Here is a 25,254-nt window from a genome sequence, read left to right as displayed (position 1 = left end):
TTAATGTAAAGTATAACTAATTAGGGGACATTATAAATTCACTAGTTTCACAGGCACTTTTTTAATGTTCTAAGCCACCATTTTTCTGTCATGGGAACATGATCATACACAAGGACACATTTTTTTAATTTTTGAAAGTTTCTTTATCTTCATCATAGACAACATGACAAGATAAATGCACAAAATATGCAAGTTCATTCCTTCCCAATCAACCCTTACTAGGGCATGCAACTATATAATTCCATGATAATTTTTCATTTAAAACATACTTCCCTTATCAGGCACTCTAGGCGTGTAGGGACTTCATGGAAATCAATTTCAAACTCATGAAGTTGAACCTCTTCACTGAGGCATGTCTGTTTATTGCTATATCTGATATATTAAATACAGGAAATAATAATACAAATAACAATGCATACCACATACAAGAGTAAAATGAATCTTTTTTCGCACATGAAATTATTACAGAGAAGACCGGAGATGGTCAGCCAAGGATCACAATTCATCTGACTATACCATACTACCTTCCTTGGCAGTACACAACATATTTATAGGATCTGACGGTTGCCAAAAGGAACACAACTGTCAACCAATGGACACATAACTACCTGAGAGTAACAACCCACTTAATACAAACAATTAATACATTACCAGATAACAAATATTATCAAACATAACAATAAGCATTTTATGCCAACTACAATGTCCTAGCTATGCAATTTCAATCTTTGAAATTTGAAAATACCATTCTCCCTATGCACCTAAACATAATCTTTGTACTTCTGAATTTGATCTTCATTCCTTAAGTTTGCAACTTTCCTAAAAACACTTGTAACTATTGAAATGATTGATATTTACTTCCTACATGTGTATTAGAATATCGTAATGTTTTTTTAATGGTCATCTTAGTCATTTTAGTCATCTTTAGTTAGTTTCTATTTTCAACTTCAGTTTACGATTGTTTCTTTTAGAAACATCGTCTCTCGTAGATTCTTTATATAGAGCTCTTGCTCTGTTGTTTAATAACATCGAATATTTTAACATGGTATGGCCAATGGGATTTCATAAAATTTGGCAAATGTTTTGAGAAAAAAAAAATTGTAACCTCTTCTTGTCTGGAATTTTTTTCCAGAAATTTGTTTTTTCGACTTTTTATAAATCATGAGGTTTTGTTGAAATCTTTGCAGAATTTTGTGGGCTCTTTTGGAGCTATAATTTGAAATTTTTGTGGGTTAGTGGACCTGTGCTCTGTTGAAAATTGTAGCTAGCTCGGATACCTGACTATTGAATTTTAATGTTGTCAATGACAATTAGTTATTACCTCTCATGCAATCCGAACCACTTAGGGCTGGACCCAAATACATGCAAGTTGTAATTATATCTTGCTATGAATATTGGGCAAGACCTATATATAATGTAACTTGTGGATAGGACGGGCCCTATATAAATGTAAAATGTAATTTGGTTTGACCCTAATTGAGCAATGTAACTTGTGGTTCTATATTGAATGTAACTTGTAACTTGTGAATAGGGCAGGCCCTATCTTATGTATCTTGTAATTTTAACCCTATGTTTTGGTCCCAAGTTGAAAGGGCCGACCTAGAGTGAATTGGGAGGCTAAGTCACATATATATACAAAGGCTTAGTCATTGTATCCATATACACTTAGCGAATACACTCTTCATTCAGCAGCAACCTTCTCCTAAGGTCAGCGAACACCACTCCAAGGTCAGCGAAGATATACTTAAGGACAGCAAAGATACTATCAAGAACAGCGAAGTCATTCCTAATGACAGCGACTTCATTCTAGAGTCAGCGAACTTGAAAGACAGCGAATATTCTCCTTGATCTGCAAGTTGTGTTCCAAATAAGTTCTTATTGTGTTATGCTACTGTGCTCACCCTGCTGTTCTGAATACTTCAAGTGTTGAAGTACAGTTGTAAAGTCTCATACTGATTTGTCTGATAAAGATCTGGATTCAGTTGGCTGGGTTTTTCATCTCCAAGAGGGAGGTTTTCCCAGGGTATTTTGGTGTTCTTTGTGTTCAATAATTTGATTCTTTGATTTTGCTATCTATATTTATCAGTCTGATCCTAAAATTAACATGTTTGTGGGTAGTTTGGAAGTTACGTTTGAAGATCGTGGAGGTTTTCTTCTGTTTTTTCGTGCTCACGGATTTCTGGTTTTTATTCACGATTGTGGTGTTTTTTCAGATCCTCTATACCTACCCTCTAGGGATTTGTGGAGTTGGGCCTTGTTCGATGTCTTCATCTCCCTGCAACAATGCGACTAAGGCACGCAATCTTCCTCTTTGTTGGTCACCTAGAGATGTTCTAATGGGTTTTAATAAAAATTTTCCCTTAAAAAAAATTTGATGGGTTTAAATAATTTTTTCCCTTAAAAAATTTTGGGAGGGTTTTAATAATTTTTATCCTAAAAAAATTATTTTGTTTGGTTTATAATTTTTTACCTTAAAAATTATTCTACAAGGTTTATAGTTTTCTCCTTTGATTTTTGCCTCAAAATCGTGTTAGGTTTTGCCTAATTTTATCCTCAAAAATCATGGATACAGGTGTTCCTGTCTTTGGGTTTTTATCATTTTTTCGGAAAAAAAAACGATACTTTGTAAACGTCAATTTCTAGGTTTGGCGATTTTTTCCTCAAAAATCATGGCTTCTTGCAGACTATTTTGGGGCATCATGCTCATCTGCAAAAGTTTGTGGACAATTTGTGTTATCCATAAGTTCTCCAGATTCTGGGAAGGTCAGTGGTAAGCTCATCTTAGTGACAGGGTCAATGATAGGCTCATGTCGCAGAACGTTCTAAGAAGAAGGGAGCGGCCTTCTTTGTTTTTCTCTGCGTAGTTAGAACGATGACCATAACGGGAGGGTATTAGAATATTGTAATGTTTCTTTAATGGTCATCTTAGTCATTTTAGTGGTCTTTCGTTAGTTTCTATTTTCAGTTTTAGTTTACGATTGTTTTTTTTAGAAACATCATCTCTTATAAATTCTTTATATAGAGCTCTCGCTCTATTGTTTAATAACATCGAATATTTTAACAATGTGACCTCTTTTATATTTTGAATAACGTACTTGAAAACTTGTTTTCAATGTTCCTACAAAGTGAAGAATGAAATACAACAAAAGATAGACAAACAATACAAATCTTTGAATCATGACTATTAAACTTGACTAAAACACAAAAAGACAAGATTTTAGCTTTGAAACTTAACCCAATAAGACAATTTTATATGGGTACAAGAACCTCTAGCTTTTGCGGAGAGAAATTCCTTGAGTGGCTATATTGACTCTTGTGCACCATTGGTCACATTCATTATATGAGGAACTTGGTGAGCTTTTATCCTACTAGCATGTTTCGACTCCACCAACCAACCATTACATTCATCCAACAACTACTAGGAATCTTTGCAAAGGCAAAGTTTTTTGTTGATTTCAATCCTAATATGGGTCAATGCTTTCATATGGAGGGTCCCTTGGGAGACAATATCAATTTCACTAGTCTCTTGAAAGTTGAACCAACCAAAAAGGTTTTCCCCAACAAGGCTTTCTCATGCAATACCAAAGATTTCCAAGCCCAATGAACATGGAATTCCAATTGTGTTCAACTTGTTTGCGGGATGATGAATGACTCATAGGCCAGACATAGAATTGAGGGGAGGCAACTTTATGTTGAATGTCCCACACACCATTAAATCTAGATCTCTAATCTAATGGCCAATGAAAGTTAAGATGGTTCCTAAGGAGAAGTTACCATCAACTATCCAATTTAATTAATCAATGTTTTAGGTCATTCAAAGAGTCAAGCCCACATAAAGACAATTCCCAAGCCCAGGTGCTCATGAGTTTCTAGATTCAAATACATCTCATATTTGGTTTTCACTCCCCAATAAAAGCATTGAAGCAAGGATTGAATGAGTAGGATGAACTTTGATACATCTACATAGTTTGATGAGATAGGATTTGTTTTCAGAAAGTAGTCAACAACATGATGAAGGCTTGCGGGTCAATCTGATCACCTAGAACCAAGAGCATAGCATTGTATAAATAGGGATAATCAAAAATTCAATCTAGAGGCCACAAGTGGTCATTTTTCCATTAAGGCTTTGTCCCTCAAGATTGATAAAGAAGGTTGTTGCTAACAATGACCAATATAATTAAAGAATCGTCTCCCTATCTAATTCAAAGTCAAATCTTCCTATGCCAACACAAAAAATTACATCTACTTGCTTGTACCAACTTCTAGAAGAGAATTCAATGTTCAAGAGGACATTGTTCCTCTAGTTTAATTGAAAATGCCACAATACTTCCAATTGTAACAATTGCCCTATTGGTGAAGCAATATTCTACCACTAGATTTGTTGCAAGCCATGATTTGACCATGGCATTCCTTCTTCACTCTCTCTCCCATTATTTCTTCTTTGACTATAATTGTAATGTATGAGCTACAGGTGAGTAGATTTCTAGGTGAAGCCCTACTATTTTGCAATTTTGAGCCCAAGGCCCATTGTATTTCTTTTGCTTTTGAAACTTGATAATGATAAAATTGTGTGAATTCCCCTTGCCTTTCACATTGTTCTGAAGCATGCCTCTATTGGCAATTTAACTTCTTTGTGTTCCTCAACTTTCTCTAGCCATCTTCTTCCCTTTTGTTTTCTATCTACATCCAAGTATCTTGATTTGTTTGTCCAGGATACAATGACCTCATATAAGTAAATCCTAACCGTGAGTTTCTAATGACAATGCAAATACAATCTCTTACCTTTCATTGTAGCATGTGTCTTTCCCCCTTTCCTCTTGACACCAAATCTTGTGTTATACTTATAATTCCTATGACAAAGAAAACTCTTTCTATTAGTGCATCACCACACCTATAGATTAGGGTCTCCATTTATGCATTCCCCACTTCCCCTTTTTCTTTAAAAATAGTCGCTAAGAGCTAAATACATATCTTATAAGGAGAGAAACTTCTTATGTTTCAATTCACACCATTCACAAGCTTCCCATTGTTTTGATCTACATACAACATTGGTAGTGAGAGCACATGGCTATTACATTAAGGGGTTGCATTTTTTCAACAAGAATAGTTTCTAGCATGCCAAGTTGGACAACTCTAAAAACTTCATCTTTTTATTCATTCTACAACAAGATTTTGTTCTATCTACCATGTTTTGGTAGTAAATCATAGGAAAACTAGCTCCCATGAGTACATATCTTCCACCTAGCGACTCTATTGGTCAGAGGAAACCATTATTGTATTTCGGCTTCTAGGTCCGTCTAAGAATGTCTTTTGGCACCATGGCTAGCCAAGAAATTTGCCATTCACTACCTAGAATTTCAATGAACCCCTACAACTCTGTTGTCCTCATTTTTGTTTTCAAAAATCAAGGACCATTACATTAAAATTTTGTGAAAAAAATTGAAAATTTTACTCTATGGCACGGTTCCCGAGGCAGAATTTCGACTAATCCTTGGACTGGCTTAATCCTCAGTCCATCCTTGAACCACGTTTCGAATTTCGTCGCATTCTGGATTCATTTGCTATGTCTTTCCTTCAATTTCGGGTTTTTTCTCCCTGACTACAAGTGGAGAATTTTCCTTGAACTGCAAGTTTTAATGATTTCCATTGTTTTGGTCTTTGTAGGGAAATTTTAGGCTAATTACAAGTGCACTTTATTAAAAATAAGAACTTGTAATTTGCTTTTTATTTCCCCCTTGATGCTTTTTGGCTTTTTCAGTTAACATAGGGATTTTTTGGTTAAGTTACAAGTAAACTTGTAATTCTTTTCTAAAACCCCTACTTTAATGGTTTTTGCTTGTAATAGGGATTTTAAACCCCTATTACATATGTGCAAGAGAATTTTCCAAAACTCGATTTTCTCTATAAAGTGCATTTTTGAAAGATTTTAAATATGTAATTGCATTTTAAAAACCCGATTTTGCCTAGGAATGAGATAAAGTGCAATTTAAACTTGCTATATTGCCCAAAAAACCCGATTTTGCCTTATTGATGAAAAAGTGCAATTTTAAACTTGTTATTTCATCCCAAAAACCCGATTTTCTCCAATTCATGCAAATTCGAACTTGTTATACCTTCCAAAAAACCCGATCAGCAAGGAAAAACGTTTTTGAGAATTTTAAGCAAATTTTTGTGGAGAAATTTTGGAGGTAGAAGGCATTTAGGATTCCTTCCTATTCTCATGCAATTGTAGACATCTTTCACGCCATTTGGGGATTTTTGTTTGCTGTTTTTTCTCCTTCAAAACCTACCACGTGATTCCTTGAATCCACTCTTTGAGGGATCTTTACCCCACGAAGCAGCAATCTCCCAAGTTGTTTTTGCATCTCTTGCTTATGCGTTGGAGTTAGAGGGAGATTTAGCCACTTTTCGTGCCATTTTATTTGCATTGGTCGCCACGTTTTTATGCAAATGGCGTTTTTGTAAAAACACGGCAAGGGTTTAGCATTGCGGATTGTCTTTATTTAATGGATTGTCTTCTTCATTCCAAGATTGTTTCATCTTTTTGAAGAGGCATTTCAGATTAAAGCAAGGTATGTTTTCTTTTCCTTTCTTGTTTCATTTTCTTGTTTTCTTGTTTTCTTATTTTCCTTTCTAGTTGTAAATTTGTAAATATGTTGTTCTTGCCCCTAAAATCGATTTTGTGAGAGAGATTTTCCCCCTTCATAAGCGATTTTTGGATTGCATTGTTCTTCCCCATTTTCCCTCTTTACTTGTATTCGGGATTTTAAATCTCAATTACAAGTTGGCTGGAAATCTTTGTTCTTCCCTTACGGTTAAAGAATTTAACCATTTTTGGTTAAAATTCCAAGTTGAAAAGATGTGAAATACCCATCCTTCCAAAATCGGGTTTTAAGAACCAGATTACATGTTTGAAGTTCTTCCCGTTCTCAAGAAAATGACATTCTCGGATCTTCCCATTTTTATCTATTCATGTCACCCATATCCGTAGTTTCCATTTTCGTCATTTTCTGCAAGTCTAATTCTCATTTTCCATCCATTTCTCCATTTGCAAATTTACAAGTGTACCTGCATTCGGGTTTTAAAATCCGATTGCATGTATGCTCTTTCCAACTTGTATACTTGCAAAAATTTCCCCAAGATCCGAAATTGGTCAAAATCAAGATTTCCCCATTCCCATTTATTTCCCCTCTTTCTCCCACAAAAATCGTGAAGTACAAGAGTCAAAGTTATTCCCATTTGAAGAAGGAAAAATGTTAGTTGCAGCTGAAAATGATGTTGCCTTAACACTTTTAAGTCTTCATCACAGTATTCTAGGCTATCCATCAATGTCAGATTTGCTGTCATCTCCAATTCCGAAAAAGATGAAGTACAAATATGACAAGTACCAAAATGAAGTTGCGCCTTCCCAAGTTTCCTCTCTTTTGGATCGCATAAGAGATACAGAAGTAGGGCATGTGGATATGTCAGAGTTTGTCAAGAGGGTTGAGGATACACAAGATAGCAATATGCAGCAGCAATTGGATAGCCATATCCATCACGCATCTTCTTTCCCAGTGGCTGCCCTAGAACCTGAATTTGTTCTTGCTTGCGCCCATCACTTTGACAAGGAAACAAGAATCATTAAAAATGATGATGGCGAAGCAACAATCCGCCTTGATGCAGACACAATTGAGAAAGTCTTCAGAATATCTACTACACCTGTTTACATGGAAATCTCCAAAGAGAGTGCAGCTGAGTATTATGTGAAAAGGGAGAAAGACTGCAAATGTCATATCAACAGGTGGATCCATGAGCCACAAGCCGCCTTCTCAAGGTGGGCTAAGTTGTACTGCTATGACTTCAAATGGGAAATAGGAGACATCATAACCCTCCTCAACAGGATAATGGGCCTTGAACATTCTAATGTTTTTGAGCCCTTGATATACCAATTCATAATGTTCATAAGACAGTCCCATCATATATCATGGGGAGAAGTCATCAGCGATGCCTTGTGTGAACAACTTTCAGCAATCTCTTCCACCGTGACTTTCTACATGAACTCATATTTGGTGTTCTTGGCAGCATCGCTTAGGCATTTTCCAAGTCTTTCTACCAAGGGTGATCGCTCGCTTATACCAGTTTGGGAATATTATAATGATAAGTTGCCTTTGAGACCCAGCAGATTGCATTTCAGAAGAGTCCAAGATGCATTCTTCAGGTACTTCATGTGTCAGTTTGACAGAACTTTGAAGAACAAAAGGGTATCAGATGAGGCATGGGAAAGGGTGAGTGAGTATGGATGTTTGTTTCTACAGTTCCTGACCTTCACCTATATGAGAATCGGATGCTATAGTGAGCAACCATATATGCTCCCTAGATACCCAACTGATAAGATCATTCTTATCGAGTTGGGAAGACAGATTATGGCTGTCCACGCTCATCAGTCCGTCAGACATAAGGTTGGAATGGGGATCTCTACAACAAACCCATTAAAAAATAGCCGGTATTCTCTTGTCACATCCGTTAAAGCCAAGGCCATGCAGACCGAAATGTAGAAAATTAAGCTCAAAAGGTTTAAGTCCAGAGCTGATTTTGATTACCGGGGTATGAAGGAGAAGATCAAAAAATCCTTTGTGCACGTGCATCGCATTGAGGATATATGGGTAGATCTTCATACAGAGGTTGAGGTTCTAAAGATGGATTATTGCAGGCTCACTATTGAGCAAGTTGTTGATTTGAACTTGGTGGATATTCCACAAGGGATGATTGACGATGGGCACATACTTGATCCTGAATATATTTCAAGAAGGGTTGAGGAAGCTCCACTTCCTTTAATCCAATGGTCACACAAGGAGTGCATATCCATTCTTGAGAGATTTTAGCCTATCTTGGCTAACACCAACGCTTGGCTGAAAAGTAATGTTGTTAGACTCATAAAAATCAAGATTGGAAAAGAAGATGATTCTAAGGGGCCTCTTGGACGTAAGTCTGAAATTCAGATTGACAACAACGAAGGCGCATCATCTTTGGGCACAAGGATCAAATTGCGAGTTAGTCGAGTAGTAGTGCTTCCTCCTGAGGAGGCGACACTTCGTGGGAAGGAAAAGTCACGGTTTCATGTTCAGGTGATCGATCTGGACAATCAATAAGAAGGGAAGCAATTTGATGATGCTCCTAAGTCTCCAGCATCGGACTCGCCTCATGAGATCATTCCCCCAGTTTCCATTGAGAACGCCCCTTTCTCCTCCTGACTTGCTTGTGGATGAATCTCCTCAAAATGCCATTCCTATTTCGGCATACGAGCCACCTCCTGATCATCAACAAGAGAGTGTGCTAGCAATTCCTGAAGATACTCCTACTTGTATCCAACTGTCAGAAATTGATACCTCCACTTCTGGTTTTGAAGAATTTATGAGGCAATCTTCATGCCCATTGGTTACTGAGCAAACCGTGGTCGCCATCCAAACGAATATTCCTCCCAGGCTGACCACGGTTATTCAAACAGAAACTGCTTCTCCTTTGCCTACAGCTGCTACTGAAGGAGAGTTGATGGCTTTACCTCCATGGCTTAGTTCTTTTACTCCAAAAAGGAAGAAGCAAGAAATCTCACCTAATGCCTTTGATTATCAGCAACTTAAACGGTCTAGATCCAAGGTTGCTAAAAAGGCCAAGACTATCTCCAGAGTAATTGTTGACAGCAACAAGATGAAGGTAGCTGAAATTGTTTAACCCATTGCAGATAAGCCACTTGAAGAAATGTCAGCTGCTGATTACAAAGTTACAAGGATAGAATTGGGTAAGCAAATGCATGAGGTGATTAAACATGATGCTCAGTTTTCTGTAGCTTCACTGGTACAGCGGTGTGATCAACTTCTAGCAAAGAAAGACAAGCTAGAAGAGGAAAACCGACAACTTATGGCAGTTGTTCATAAAATCACAAAACCTGCTGCTGAAGGGAGTAATCCCACAGGTTCTTCTAGTTCCCAAGAATCAATTCATGGAGTGGAAAGGGCTGGTCAAAAGGTACAAGCATTGGATTCCTGGGTTGATCAACTTTATGATCTATGTGCACAAGTGATGAAAGACATTTTTTAGACGATGTCTAAGTTGGAAACAGTTGAAGAGAAACTAGATTAGACTTCCGATACTTTTAAAAAGAATCTGGAAAGTGTTGAAGATAGTTTGACAATCTGACGTACCATGCCCCAACAACAGTTGAGTGTTCTACAGGAGCATGCCATCATCTCTTCCAAGGTCATGCACTTGGAATTTGGAGAGCTTCTGGAAAATAAGGCCCTTGTTCTTAAATCCCTCATTGGGGAGATTGGTGATGCAATGAGATTAAGGGGAGAAGTTTTCCAAGATATTGTCTCTCATTGTAAGAAGGCCTCTTGCAACATAATAAGTCAAGATGGAGAGCTGATTCCAGAAGAAGAAGTTCTTGCTGATTTACAGATGAGGATTCATAATGAATGGAGGAGCGAACAATTCTCAGTTGCTTCAATTCAAATGTTGATGAAACACCAAATCCTTTTGCATGAAATCCACTCCATCCAGGAGAAAAACAGCTCTGCGCTCCTCCGATGCCATGATACCATTGTGAAGACCATGGTTGTTGCCAAGAACACCCATGAACCGGATCCCGATGAACTACAAATGATCATCCACAAGTTTGAAGGATTCATGTCTTCACGTGCTACGGCTTAAGTGTTTTTCAACACTTAGTTGCCTTTTTCCACATTTGTAATCTTTAGTTGTAGTTTTTCTTTTGACAAGTTACATGTAAAAGCCTTTTTGTAAAATGCAAGTTAAGTCATTACTTGCACTTTTGTAATTACATGTAAGGCAACTACAAGTTGTTCAGTTAGGACTGTAGTTGGAATAAGTCTTAGTTAGTTATTGAATAAGTCTTGGTGGTTGAGAGAATCTCTCAAGTTAAGTTAGAATCCTCCCACCTTTTTCTCAAGGCTCCTCCTCTATAAATACTTGAGGGGTCTATTGTAATATTTATCTTTTTGGAAAGCAAGCAAAAAACTCTGCCAAATTTACAGCAAAGAAGTCTTTGAGCTTTCATGTGTGAATTAAGGAATTGAAAGGAATAGAAGGAAATTGTTCAAGCTTTGAGTCTTTGTGTTACATACTTAAGTTTGTGTTCTATATTATCTTTCTTGCAAGTGTTTCTTAAAGAGCTTAATCGCATTTGATTTGCATCTTTGTGCTGCAAGTATTTGAGGTTAATATAGATTAAAATAAATATTCTGTTGAGAGAAGTAGTAAGTCTTTGTGCTTACACTTATTCTTAAGAAAGTTTAGAAGCAGATTTTGTGAGAAATAGCTGTGAGTCTTTGAGCTTATACTACTTCCCATTGTTTTAAGTAGAAAAGAATAACATATTTCAGTCTTTGAGCTGTTATAATTTGTTCTTGATAGAATTAGTATAGAAAAGGGTAGATAGGACTTCATATAATCAAGTCTTTGAGCTTGATATTGCTGTCCCATCCCGAAGGAAGTGACGGAAGTCTTTGAGCTTTCAGGAAACTTCATTTCCTTTCTCTCATTTCATTTCGAAAGTTGTTACTGTTGTTTTATATCAAATCGCTATCACTTTTCTGTGAAGAGAAAAGGATATTGTCTTTCTTGAAAGAAGAAGAAAGATTGTTGTCTCATCCTATTTTATTTTCAAAGTCGTAGTTAAATAGGGGGAACCTTCCCTTAATTAGGAGAGTTTTACTCACACGTTGTGGTTGAAACCACAATTTTGTATATTTCCCCAAGTGTACAAAATTTTCAACCAACAAACTCCCATTACAAAGAGAATAAATCCCACAATCTACTTTGAGAGCACCCCCTCACTTTTTTGGAGATGGCTCAGCATCAATTGTAGAGCAAATGCAAGATATTATTAAACTCCATGAGATTCAAGGTATTAAAGAAAAAGATATTTCCCTCAAGCTTTTGGTTGCATCTCTCAAGGACAATGCACAAAGTTGGTTCTAGGGAAAGGTGGGCTGCTCATGTTTGATAGATATAAAGAGATATTTAATGGAATCCATTGATGACTCAATTCCAAATTCAACAAGACTTGGGAGAGGATAAAGTTGACATGGATCTTCCACCAAGTTTTTCTTTATCTAATTCTTAAAAGAGTTGAATTATGAGTTAACTCTAACAATTAAAATGCTAGGTGGGAAGGCTCTCCCTAGTGCTTTTCAGCTAGTTACATCAGCCAAGCAAGCCCTTATCCTAGCTAGGAAAATATCCCCTCTTCTTGCGGTCCGCTTGCTCCCTTCCCCTTGTACCACCCAAAGTTTTCCAACCTCACTTTGCACCATCCAAAATTTTCCAATGAAACCTATAACTCTTCCCCTTTCTCTCCCCTTGCAACACTTTGAATAAGACAAGGTGGTTCAAGTAAAAAACCTTATTTCAAAAATTTCTAACAAGTTGGTGGTATTCAATAGGTAGATTGCAACTCAATGCCAACCTAAACAACCTATCTATCAAACTCCTCTAAACTCAACCAATTGCAACAATCCCTAACACATCCAAAATCAGCACAGCCAGACTAACCCGTGCTTCCCTCAAGCTACAAGCCCTATAATAAAAAATTAAACTCTTATAATAAAAGATGAAATATTCCTAGTTAGAGAGAAATACTTAAAATGAGGAGGCCATGCTTCCCTCCCCAAATGAGATAATAGATGATGGGCAGCTCTTGGAGCCAAAGATTAATGAATTCCTGATCTTGATTGAGATTGATGGCCACCTAAACGAGGATGAAGACCTTGTGGAGGAGCTCTTGAAAAAAAAAATCTCTAGAGTTGTGGGTTAGATGATGTGGTGGACTTATTTGAAGAGATTCCTTATTTTACCATAGATGGAGTACAAGTGAACAGAAACCATTTAGGTTGGATCCTAAATTGTCTCCCAAGCAACTTTGTGGGAAGCCATTTTCAGCAAAAATAAATGAAAAAAGCATTCAATCTTTTGAGGTCCTAATGAAATTCAAGACCATCTTGGGGACCACTAGACAATTCAACAAAACTATTACTATTACAAAGCAACTTATTTGCAAGGAACCACCGATAAAGCATGTTTGTTTATAAAACCTATTGTCTTTGGAATAAACTTGTTTTGGTTCCAGCTAGATAATTTTTGTACATGGTGATCCAAAGCTGCAAATAAGTTGTTTTGTTTTATTGATCCCCATAAGAAGAAGCAAAGGTGGTGTGGAGTAGTCTTCCTTTCTTAAACAAGAATGTTCCTCCCTTCTAAGTCCATGTGTAATGGAGTAAGATCAGCCTTTTTCATTTGGGTTCATCATTTTCCATAAGCAAAAAAGCCCCTATGAGTCGCCAAGAATTTTAATGCAATTTATTGAACTCCATTTTTTTAACTTTTCCTTTGCAACATACTGCTTCCCCCTGCTTCATATTTTCCTCTATAATTGTACACAAGCATCTTGGCCCTCTAACTATCAATCTAAGATATCTTTATATAGACCCATTTCATAGCCCCTAGCTCATCCCTTCCTTGCTACATAGTTTGCTATATCCCTAGGCAACAAGCCTATCCTAAGTTTATGGGATGTTATGTGGAATGATGGATTTAGTATATGACATTTTGTTTTGGATTGAATTGGATCACATCATATGATACTATTGAGAATTGTGAGAATTTTCTCATTATGTGAATAGTTGTGAAATTGTGAAATTTCTAAATGAGTGAGTTATTTCAATTTGTCTTTGATTTTGATTTCCACGTTCGTTGGAACATGATGAGCCTAGGGTAGGTATTAGAGGCAATGATGGGGGTGGCTACCAAATTGTCTCCAGCCCAAAGTAGCTTGTAGGCTTGATCACGGTGTGGAGAGTTACTTAATCAAGTGATAACTAATAAAACACGGGTAATAAAAATTAACTAAGATAAGTAGATGCCCCTTGCATGCCTTGAGTGCTCGTAAAGGCTAAGGATGTCTTGGGAAGACATGTGCACTCCTCCAGGATGAGTGTTGGACTTGTATGATTGCGTCTCCTCGTCTATATGAGAGGACTAGTCAGCTCTGCCTTCGAGCTATGCAATGATACTCCCCGCTCTTGTTCTCTAACAGCTAGCCCTGTAGTTGAGTAGCACCTAGAAGATGGATATGCCTTCCTTGTTGGTGTTGATTTATGAATGCCTATGTGATTGATATGTATGTTGGCCTATGATGTTGTGATACCCTCATGCTTGCATGTTGTGCATTATCATGCCTTGATACTTTGAACTCTACATGTTTGAATTCAGTGTTATATCTCTCTTCATTGCTCTGTGTGTGTGAGTGCTTGTATGCTTTGTAATTATCTCCTAGCAAGGAAGGAGTGGAACTTTTGGTTCCACATGGTAGAGTGGTGTGTATACCATCGTTGGGGTCTAGAGGATATCTAACTGAGTATGCCCAAAGGATCCTTCTCATGCATTTCCTTCATGTTTATTGTAGTTTCAACTTGTGAAAATGTATAATTGAAGGACGTCGGAGTCCTATGCTATGTAAGAAATGTAATGAAATGCATTCACTCCAGCTTGTATTGAGAGGAAATGTGTTTGGATGAATTATGCAATTGGATGTAGTTGATTTGTGTGTCTTAGCATTGGAGTCGAGCACAATTGTGTCTCAGCGTTGGGTTCAAACATTACTGCTAAATATTTGTTTATGATGCTTAATGTTGATCAAGCCATGTAAATAGGAATCTTCTTTTGGACTTAAAATGAGCCTAGTTGTGTTGTGAGCCATCTTGGAGAGTGTTGTAGTACTCTCCCGATGTTGGCATACCTTCTTGTGGCATTTCGTGTTGTTTTGAGTCATTCTAGGTCTATTTGTGGCCTTTTGGAGCGTCTTGTAAAGTCTTAAGAACATGGAAATGTGTCATAATTCAAAATTCTTTGTTTGTTTTGTCTTAGGGCAGGAGTTTAGGATGTTGGTGAGGTCATTACGCACCTCCCCATCCTTTCCCTTCGCTTGTTAGTGGTGTCCATTGTTCAAGGGAATCGATCTTTCTTCTTCTACCTAAAACCTTTCTGGCATTTTTGTGCTTCTAGAGAATCATAGGTACCTTTAGTCAACTCCAATGCATCTATGACATCTGAGGGACCAATCCCTAGCTTCAATTTGCCCACTAGTGAGGACAGATAGACATCCGAAGGACGACAACACGAGTGCAAGGTTGCCAGGGGCACTATCACCTAGAAGACTCTAGTGTGGCACACTAGTGTCCTCCCTGGGCACTATCAAAGATCAATCATTACTCCTACATTCTTAGTGTCAGAATTAGATCCTTCCCTCGCCCTCATCCTTTTTTCTTTTTTTTCAAAATCTAGGCTAGTGAAATCCTGTGATTCCAGCAAATCAGACGTTTAGGTCATCAAGTGTAAGTCCCCTTGTGATTCCAGCAAAATCACATCATACCGCGAAGAGCTTATCCACGAGTAGAGATCCTACATAACAGAACCTTGGAGTTACTTCGACTAATCCTTCGGCGAGATCTTCAGCAATCGGGAACTTTGTTCAAGAGAGGATAAGGTACCTTTAGGTATTTTATTCTGTGTTTGGTCGTGTACAAAATACACATCAACAGAATTGGCGCTAGAAGGAGGGCATGATCACAATGAATGCCTAAACAGCTAGACTTCAGATTATATCAATTCATGTTTACAGGAGTAATCTTAAAGACTTTTTTTTACCCTCCTCCACGCTCGACAGAATTGAAGTAGAAAGGTGAGCGAATGCGAACTCTTGAATCCAAGGAAGATCAGTGGAAAGTCATCTTCAACACTCGATGGAAGTGATACAAAGAAGGAAGGTGATCGTTGGATCATCAATTGGACTTGCGAAAATAAGGAAGCAAGCTGGAACTAGTTGAGCTTTCAAGTTGAATCTAAGATATTCAAGATCTCTCTTATTCCAGAAAATCCAAAAAAAGAGAAAAAACCAAAAAATCCAAAAAAAAAAAAGTGAAAAATAGAAAATCCAAAAAAAGGTTAAAATAGAAAATCAAAAAAAATCAAAAATCAAAAAATCAAAAAAGAAAAGATTTCTCAATGGAGCGGCAACAATTTCACGAGGAGCAACAAGTTGATTTTCCTCAACTTTGGTGGAGATTAGATACACAGCTTTATCCACGCAAATTGCCCGAGTTTGCAAGACCAGGGCAATGTCGAGTTCATGAGACAGAGGAGCATGATGAAATGCATTGCTTGAAGTACTTATCAAGGATGGAATCGACAGTGCAGGGAAAGATCTTCTTTTGGGATGTCCCCAGGCCAGAAACAGAAGAAGGCAGCTTCAGTGTCCCAGAAAGCAAGGATCCTCTTCTAAGCTTCTTGTGGATGATCGAGAGTCAACTCATTTTGAATGGTGAAATGCGTTTAGAAAACATATTGCTACCATTGTGGTGTAGAATTCACAACTCACCTCACTCTGAATTTACTTGCTCAGTATGTGAAATGGCTATCAATCAAGTCAGAAACCAGTTTGGAATGCCAACTTTGTCCGAGGAAGAATGTATTATTAACAGATCTTGGAGTGCACATCTTGCAGTTGAATTCAGGAGAACCTATGAACAGGACATTGCTCCAGCATTTGATTGTGAGAAGGATCAATTGTACGTTGACAATACAAATGCACCCAAGGAACAATGTATTACAGTGGATAGCCCGCCATGCCTTGCACATGAAAAGGAATATCATGAAACAAAAGTTGAAGAATCAGTTGAAGATACTCCAGCAGTGATAAAGGAAGATCCAGGAGTTGAACAAGCAATCAAAGAAGAAGATGACTCATTCCTTGAGGAATTCTCATTTATGCTACAAAAGGAGATCCTTAAGATTGAATTGCAGGAGGTTTCAAATGGCATTCTTAAAGAAGACAATCAAGTTGACATATTGAACAAAGAAATACAAATCATCATACGTGAGACCAGGTATGAAGAACAATTCAAAGGGGCGCTTGAAGATTTCATCACCATTATGCTATTTGAGGAAGCATTGAAAGATCTTGTAGAGGAAGCACAAGTGGAATCACTACCCAAATTTTTTCAAGATAAGCAAGTTTCTATGAGTGATATGATCCATCATCAACTCCGACCTCCCGAGACCATGCTTGAAGAAGAAAGGCCACCTGAGATTATCTTTGATCAACTAGAGGAGATCTTTGAAAATCAATCCCTCAAGGAGACTCTCATTTTTGAGGATATGCTAATAAAATTTCATGAAAATGCCTAGTTTATGCAAGATATTTCAATGAAAACAAAGAATGTTGAGCTATTCAAAGGGGCGCTAAGCTTGTTTCAAGAGGAACTTCCTAATCAAGATCAACATGTTGTGGATGCTCGTGGAATAGTTCATCATCAATGGCGACCTCCTGAAGCAGCTGGTGACCTCGCTTCCGACAATACAGTTCCGTCTGAGCCTGAAATGTGCCAGGTTGCCTCTTTCCTTAATCCTAGCTTTGAAAGTTATTATGATTTTGATTATGGGGATTTTGGGAAAACAACTTGCATCTGGATTGATCATGGTCCTAACGAATTACCTCGGTTGATCATTTTGAGTGAAAACTTGCTTGAGTATGAGAGATGCATGGTGAGAGATTGCTTTTCTATGTTTAAGGATGAATTTGCCCGACTGAGAACCATCACGTTTGCCATGCTCCTGTTGCACAACCTGAGAAATCATGTGAAGTCATGTCTATATTTTGCTTCTTTGAGTCGTGTCAAGTCTAGGACTCTTGTATATAGCTTTTAGAGTAGGTTTTCCTTTCACGTGTCTTAGCTTAGAGTTTTTTGAGCCTTGTTCTTAATTTGCCTTGAGTCATTTGACTCATGATCTAGTGTGGCTCAGGTAGTTTAGTTGTTTGCCTTCTTTAGATAGTTTGCTTTTGGTGTGCGCTTTAGCTTAGTTTGCCTTGGGTCAGTCCGTCGGTCGTTTGCTTTAGTTTAGGTGTCTTGAGTGGGAGCCTCTGTCTTGTGAGAAAGGCGTCTGTGTTGTTGCTCACACATTGGCAATATCCTGGATCTTATGTTAGACTCATTTCTTAGATATCTATTCATGAAGTGCTCGGAATCTAAGGTTGTTCCTCTCCAGCTTTATCATCTAATCAAGACTTGTATTTGACTTGGAAGGGAATCATTTTCTGTATCTTGATGCCGACATCTGTTGATTACTATATCTTCAGACATTAATAGACTCCGAGTCATTATGGATTTCAGGCAAAGCTATGATTGGTGAAAAATCTAAAATCTGAGTTCAGTGCCACCGCAATCCTCAAACCCTAGTAAGCTTCATTGCTTACGAGCCAAAGGAATTGACGGAATGAAGAAGCAATATCAAAAGGAAAAAATGAGAAAATGAAAGAGAAAAATCAAGAAAAAAATGAAATGAAATATCAAAATTGGCTAATGGGAATATACGGATAACTCCATCGAGGCTATGGATGCCCGGCTGGCAATGGAGCAATGTTCGTGAGCTTGCGGCGATAACCTCGTCGGGACTATGGACGTCTGACTGGCAACGAGGCTCTATCCAGGATGCTTTTGAGGTTCAGATAAACTATGTAGCTAATCACAGGGGAACCTGGAGATCATAATTGTCTTGTCGAGAGGAATGAATACACTTGCACACACATGCGTAATCAAAGACTAGGCATTTTGATCTGGTTAGGGATTCTTCTTCTTCTTTGAGTATACTTTCTAGTCACCTGATAAGTTGGGTTGAATCTTCCGGAGCTTCTAAGTGTCAATTGAGTCCTTATCTCTAAAATGTTCAAGAACATTTATTCAAGGTGGCGCTAGATGTTGTGACGTATTCACACATCGCCCCATTGCAAATGGGGACCCCTGCTTTTTGCTTTCTGGGGTTTGTTTTCTAGGTCTTTTAGGGTTTTGTCTGTTAGCCTTTGCAGGATGAGTGCAGTCGAGGGGATCGTTGGATTACAGGCTTTGCTTGAGCCAGGGTGAGTCCACAGGGCCCCAGAATTAGGGTTTCTTTGAGAGTCTTCCTTAGGGCCTGGTTTTGCTCTCGTTGCTAATTGTGTCTTGCTTTGTGAGTGGATATCATTCTTGAAGGTCCGAGCTAGGTCGAGTTGGTGAGTGATGAAGTCTGAAATGTCATCCTGATCTTCAAATGCCTTGAAATTTAGCTAAGTCTGGAATGTCCTGATCCTGAAATTTGGCTAAGTCTGGAATGTCCTGATCTTGAAATTTGACTAAGTCTGGAAAACTGAAGAATCCTCCAAAAACTAGATTTTGCAATATAACTCCTGGAGGTCCGAAACCACTCTCAAACATCCTGAAAGTATACATGGAATATAACTTAAAGTATAAGAAACTTATACTTAAATGTTATATTCCATAAAATGATCCTGACGGAGAGTTCAAAATGTCAAATTTCGCTCCTGACCCTTCCAAAGGGTCCAAAGCGAATTTCACTCCTAACCCTTCCAAAGGGTCCAGAGCGAAATTCTCCATAAGACATTCTACTTTGACCAAAACCTAGAACTAAAGCATTCTCGGGCTTGAATGAAGGCAAAAGCACTTGTTTGAATGAAGAAATGCGAAAAAATGAAGTCAGGATCATGGCCTAAGGTGATTTTCACTCCTGACCCTTCCAAAGGGTCCAGAGCGAAATTCATATTTCCTCTATTTTTCTCCTTAGCTTGACCAAGTTTGTAGACTTTTGAGACATAATTGAGAAGGTTTGATGCAACTTTGCCTTGGAGAAGAGATTTTAGACCTTGGGATGATGGATTCTAGCCTGGGAGAGGAATTTCGCTCCTGACCCTTCCAAAGGGTCCAGAGCGAAAATCCTTATAAACCTCATTTTCCTTCCTTGCTTTGGATGGGCATTGGTTTACTAGGCATTGTGTGTGGGTCTTGATGTGTTCTTGCCTCGAGAAGTGTTTTGAAAAGTGAGGATCTTGTCCAAAAATAGGAATTTCACTCCTGACCCTTCCAAAGGGTCCAGAGCGAAATTCTTCATAAGCCTCATTTGCTCCCTTGTTTTGGATACCAACCTTGTTCCATGGGCGAATTTGGGAAGGAAATAACATGTCTCTGCCTTTTGAGGTGATGGAACGTAGAAATGTGAAGGATTTTGGCCAAGATTAGGAATTTCGCTCCTGACCCTTCCAAAGGGTCCAAAGCGAAATTCATCATAAACTTCATTTGCTACCTTGTTTGACCTTGAAACCTTCTTCCTCAGGTGGAAAATGATCTAAGTTTGCTTCTTGAAGTGGTTTGAAGTTTGAAAAAATGAGCAATTAAAGCCTAAATCAAGATTTTCGCTCCTAACCCTTCCAAAGGGTCCAAAGCGAAAATCAACCTAAGACTCATTTCTGGCCTTATTTGACCAAATTTTGATTTGCAAGGCATTTTGAAGGGAAGAGTAGACATGTTTGGATGTTGGAAATGTTTGGAAGCTTTGAAAAATGAAGGATTCTAGCCAAGAAGGTGAATTTCGCTCCTCACCCTTCCAAAGGGTCCAAAGCGAAATTCCTTACAAGCCTATATTTTTTAACCTTGCTTGAGCTTAGACCTTGTTCCTAGGGCGAAGAGAAAGGAGAGTTTACCTTGCAAAGAAGATTGGGATTGAAAGAATGATGATTTTGGTCTAGAAAGGGAAATTTGCTCCTGACCCTTCCAAAGGGTCCAAGGCGAAATTGTGCAAAACCTATCTTTTCCTTTAGTTTCATGCCAAGTCTAGTGTGGATCATGATTAAAGGCGGCCTTAGGAATGACTCCAAATTGCCAATGATCATTAAAAAGTGAAGGAATTGAGCCAAATGGTGAATTTCGCTCCTGACCCTTCCAAAGGGTCCAGAGCGAAATTCCTAAAAACTATCCTTTCTTCCAAATTTTGGGCAAAGCTAAGCTTAGACATGGGTGTGAGAAGGCATTTGAATTGCCTTGAAGTGGAATTGGATTGCTAAGAACGCAAATTTTGATGCCTAGAGGGAAATTCGCTCCTAACCCTTCCAAAGGGTCCAGGGCGAAATTTCCAAATCCTCCTATTTTCCTTGCAGTTCAAGATAAGACTTTGGTTTTTAGGACTCAAAGAGGAGTAAGGCATGATGTTCTATGCCTTGGAAATGTTTTGAAGTTGAAAGGATGAAGGAATTGCCCTAAAACCTAAAAATCGCTCTTGACCCTTCCAAAGGGTCCAGGGCGAAAATCCTAAAACCAATGAGTTCCTTTCAAGTTTGTGCTAAGACAAGGCTAGACCAAGCTAGAAAAAGCCCTTGAGACCACCTTTAAGTGGATGTTTGTTCCAATAAACGATGATTCTAGGTCAGAAGAAGATTTTCGCTCCTGACCCTTCCAAAGGGTACAAGGCGAAAATCTCAAAATTCCCTATTTTGCCTTGCAAGAACAAACCAAGCTTGGGTGGAGTGAATGAAGAAGACCATTGCCTAGCCTTGAGGAGTGGATTGAAGACAAGATGATGGAGGAGTAAGCCCAAGCAAGAAAATTTGCTCGACCCTTCCAAAGGGTCCAGGGCAAAAAACCCTAAAATCACCTTTTTCTTCTAGATTTGAGTGAAACTAAGCCTAGACTTTAGTGAAAGAACCCATCTGGAATGCCTTGGAGAGGTTTTGGACCTTCAAAAATAAGAATTTTGAGCTCAAGACAGAAAATTGCTCCTGACCCTTCCAGAGGGTCCTGAGCGAAATTCCCAAAAATGCAATATTTCCTTCAAAATTTTGATGAGCTAACCCAGTGATGGAGATAAATGAACCCTGGAGATTGCCTTGGAGGAGTTTAATGATCAAACTAAGGTGAATTTTGACCTAAAATGTAAAAATCACTCCTGACCCTTCCAAAGGGTCCAGGGCGAAATTCACATTTTCACCTAAATTCCTCATGTGAAATACCAAAATTTGAAATGCAAGACTTTGATTAGGCTAAAACAAGCATATGCTCACCTTTCGGACCTTTCGGAGGATTTTGGAGTGAAAAAATGGGGTAATTGAGGCCTAATCAAGAAAATCGCTCCTGACCCTTCCAAAGGGTCCAGGGTGAAATCCTTTGAAACTGCTATTTTTCACCTTGTTGGGGCCGGGTGAGGAGCTAATTGTGAGGTAACGTTGAAAGGAGGTCTAAATGAGCCAAGAATGCAAAAATCGCTCCTGACCCTTCTAGAGGGTCCAAGGCGAAATTCTTATAGGGCCTGTCCCTGGAAAGAGTCTTGAACTAACTTCATTTTAATATCTTTTTTGTTGATGATTTAAGTTGAAAATGCTATGTTGAAATGAATTTATCATGTGTCCTTAAATCATCTTTTGGTTTGTTTTGGCAGATGAAAGAAGACCAAGCCAGGACAAGGACAACCTTTTCCAGCCCAGCATCAACAAGGACGACCTTCTCCAGCCCAGCCTCATCAAGGACGACCTCTTCCAGTCCAACATTTGAAGGAAAGAAAAGGTGGCATCTCAGTCATCACTCCTCTAGTCGAGTTGGTACACTTCAGCATGTCCAGATTCAATGTACCTGACTCATCAAAGATGGCACTAACTTCGATGTACCTACCTCGGCTATCCATTGGTTGAATATTCCAGAGAAGACATGTGTCCAAATAATGCAATTATTTCATTGGTCAGTATTAAGTTTGTTGTAACAAACCCTAATTAGGGTTTCATTGTAAAATCTCGGCCATTGATCTCAAAGTGATCTAAGCCATTGAATTGTATTGAGGGTGCTATATAAGCCCTGGCTCCTCATTTGTAAAGGTTAATAGTTAGTCAGTAGTTAGACGGTGAATAGTTAGAAATAGTGAATAGTCAGTTGATAGAATAGCAATTAAAGTAGAATAGAGAGAGAAGGCAAAGATTGTTGCCAAGATGATGTTGTAAAAGACTTGTAAAACTTCATTGAAGAAATGGTGAAATCTATGGGTCAATTCAACAATTTGCATGGTCTTTATACTTCTCAGATTTGATTTCATGTTATTAGATGAGTGGAAGAAATGTGTTTGATTGATGGTGAAATTTGTATATCCATACTACTAGCAGTTTGTTGATTGCAGACTTGCCTTGTGTAGTCAACTGAAATCATTCAGCTTAAGCTTAACTTCAATTGTCGCTTCTTCATTGATATGCATCAGCCTGATGGTGTCTATGCCTGTAGCAATGATCTGAACATCATAAAGCTTTCCTCCGAAGATCGCACTAACCTTGTGGAGATGGTCCTAGGATGTCAAGACAAGACTTAGTTAGAATTTCATCAAAGATCAATCATTGCTCCTACATTCTTAGTGTTAGAATTAGATCCTTCCCTCGCCCTCATCCTTTTTTCTTTTTTTTCAAAATCTAGGCTAGTGAAATCCTGTGATTCCAACAAATCAGACGTTTAGATCGTCAAGTGTAAGTCACCTTGTGATTCCAGCAAAATCACATCATACCACGAAGAGCTTATCCACGAGTAGAGATCCTACATAACAAAACCTTGGAGTTACTTCGACTGATCCTTCGGCGAGATCTTCAGCAGTCGGGAACTTTGTTCAAGAGAGGATAAGGTACCTTTAGGTATTTTATTCTGTGTTTGGTCGTGTACAAAATACACATCAACAATACCCAAGTCCACCTAGGGTGCCATAGTCTTTGGTTGTTTGGCAACAGGCTTTCCAGGGCCCCAAAGGGGAAGTTCTTGGTCACCAAAGCTGCTCGCCGAGGCTTGGAGAGCCTAGGGAACCTCTAAGGTGGTCCAAGTGTGTTGTCAAAGAGTTGTTGTGTAATACTAATGTCCCCTTCTTGAGATATTCCGATATTTTGCCCTAGAACACCAATTGAGGTATGAATTATACTAGGGATGTGCAACTTGCCTCTTTATGTCTCTATTAAGACCTTACAACCAAGTAGATCATTATGAAAGATGAAACATATAATTAGCAATATTAAAAAGAGAGACCTAATCATCGTTACATAATGTGCATGTGGGATGCAATAATACTTCCCCTACAACCTACCCTCATTATGGAGTCCCCTAGAACATCATATAAGACACCTCGAGCTTATCCTTTTCCATCAAGCCCAAGAGCACAAAAAGACACCCGCCATTCGGCCTCTTGGCCCCACTCGGGGTTGCTCTACCTGAATGCAACCTTGTGCTACTCGCATCCCTTATATGTGTTATATTCTACCTTCCATAATGAGACTGTTGGTCGGATGAAGTGTTAAGGAATCAACTATACAATTTATTATATACTTATACATATACATGTATATAGACATATGTATACATAATACCACACATGCACACATATATATCTGTGTGTGTGTGTATAGTGTGTGTATAGTGTGTGTGTGTGCACTATGCACACACACACACACACACACACACTATATATATATATATGCTGTAGCCAAACATACTGTGCCCAGGAAAGAAAAAAAACTACCATACCAACATACCAAAATCCTGTACCCATAACTGATCCCATGCCAGAACCAGAAACTTAGGACTAATCGAATAGAAAATACACAACTAAATAATTTCATCATATGTAAACTTCATGTTTGTTTCCTTAGATCTCATTATTTGAATTCATAACAGAAAAGCCAGAACTAACTTTCTTAATATTTGAACACTATCAATAATAATCTTTGATATGACAAATAATCAAGTAATAAATGATACAAAAAGCCAAGCATGGGAAGTAAACCTGAGTAACAAATGTGTTAACCAAAAAAACAAAGCCAACCAAACTGCCATAAGACAAGTGCCATACACTACTTTGCAAATCAACATAGGTAAATATTATTAACATAAATAACAACTCATAAAATGCAGTACTTCTAAAATGAGAATACTTACAAAGAAGCTAAAAAATACCTTTTAGGAAGCTTGGCCACCTCTTCAGATTGAATGAGTTCAGCATATAAGCCATCAGCAGTGCACAATTCATCATGTGTGCCCATTTCAACAAGCTGGCCCTCTTCCATAACTGCTATATAATCACAATTACGAATTGGGCTAAGACGACGAGCTATGATAATAGTTGAACGCCCCAACATCAGTATGTCTAAAGCTTCTTGAACAGCACGTTCTGCCTCAATATCAAGTTCACCAGTCACTTCATCAAGCAGCAGAATGCAAGGATTGCACAGCACAGCTCTAGCAATAGCAATTTTTATTTTTTGTTCCTCAGTCAAAGATAGCCCACTTCTGGTAATCTGCAATAAGACTATTTATAAGTATGTTGCCACTAGATGCAAAGCAAACCAATGTCTAATCTGGAAATTCAATT

The 25,254-nt window shown here is 38.3% G+C and overlaps 1 protein-coding gene across 1 annotated transcript in view; it reads right to left on the bottom strand.

The window, feature by feature from the left end:
- Positions 1–25,254, bottom strand: part of LOC131049973 (ABC transporter B family member 20) — a 96,895-nt gene that overhangs the window by 28,011 nt on the left and 43,630 nt on the right. The window contains exon 9 of the mRNA XM_057984090.2: positions 24,840–25,180. Coding sequence (XP_057840073.2) covers positions 24,840–25,180 — 341 coding nt within the window. The remainder of the gene's footprint in view (positions 1–24,839; positions 25,181–25,254) is intronic.

The sequence above is a fragment of the Cryptomeria japonica genome, chromosome 2, assembly GCF_030272615.1.
Source record: "Cryptomeria japonica chromosome 2, Sugi_1.0, whole genome shotgun sequence".
Classification (NCBI taxonomy): domain Eukaryota; kingdom Viridiplantae; phylum Streptophyta; class Pinopsida; order Cupressales; family Cupressaceae; genus Cryptomeria; species Cryptomeria japonica.
This window is presented reverse-complemented; position numbering and strand designations above follow the sequence as displayed.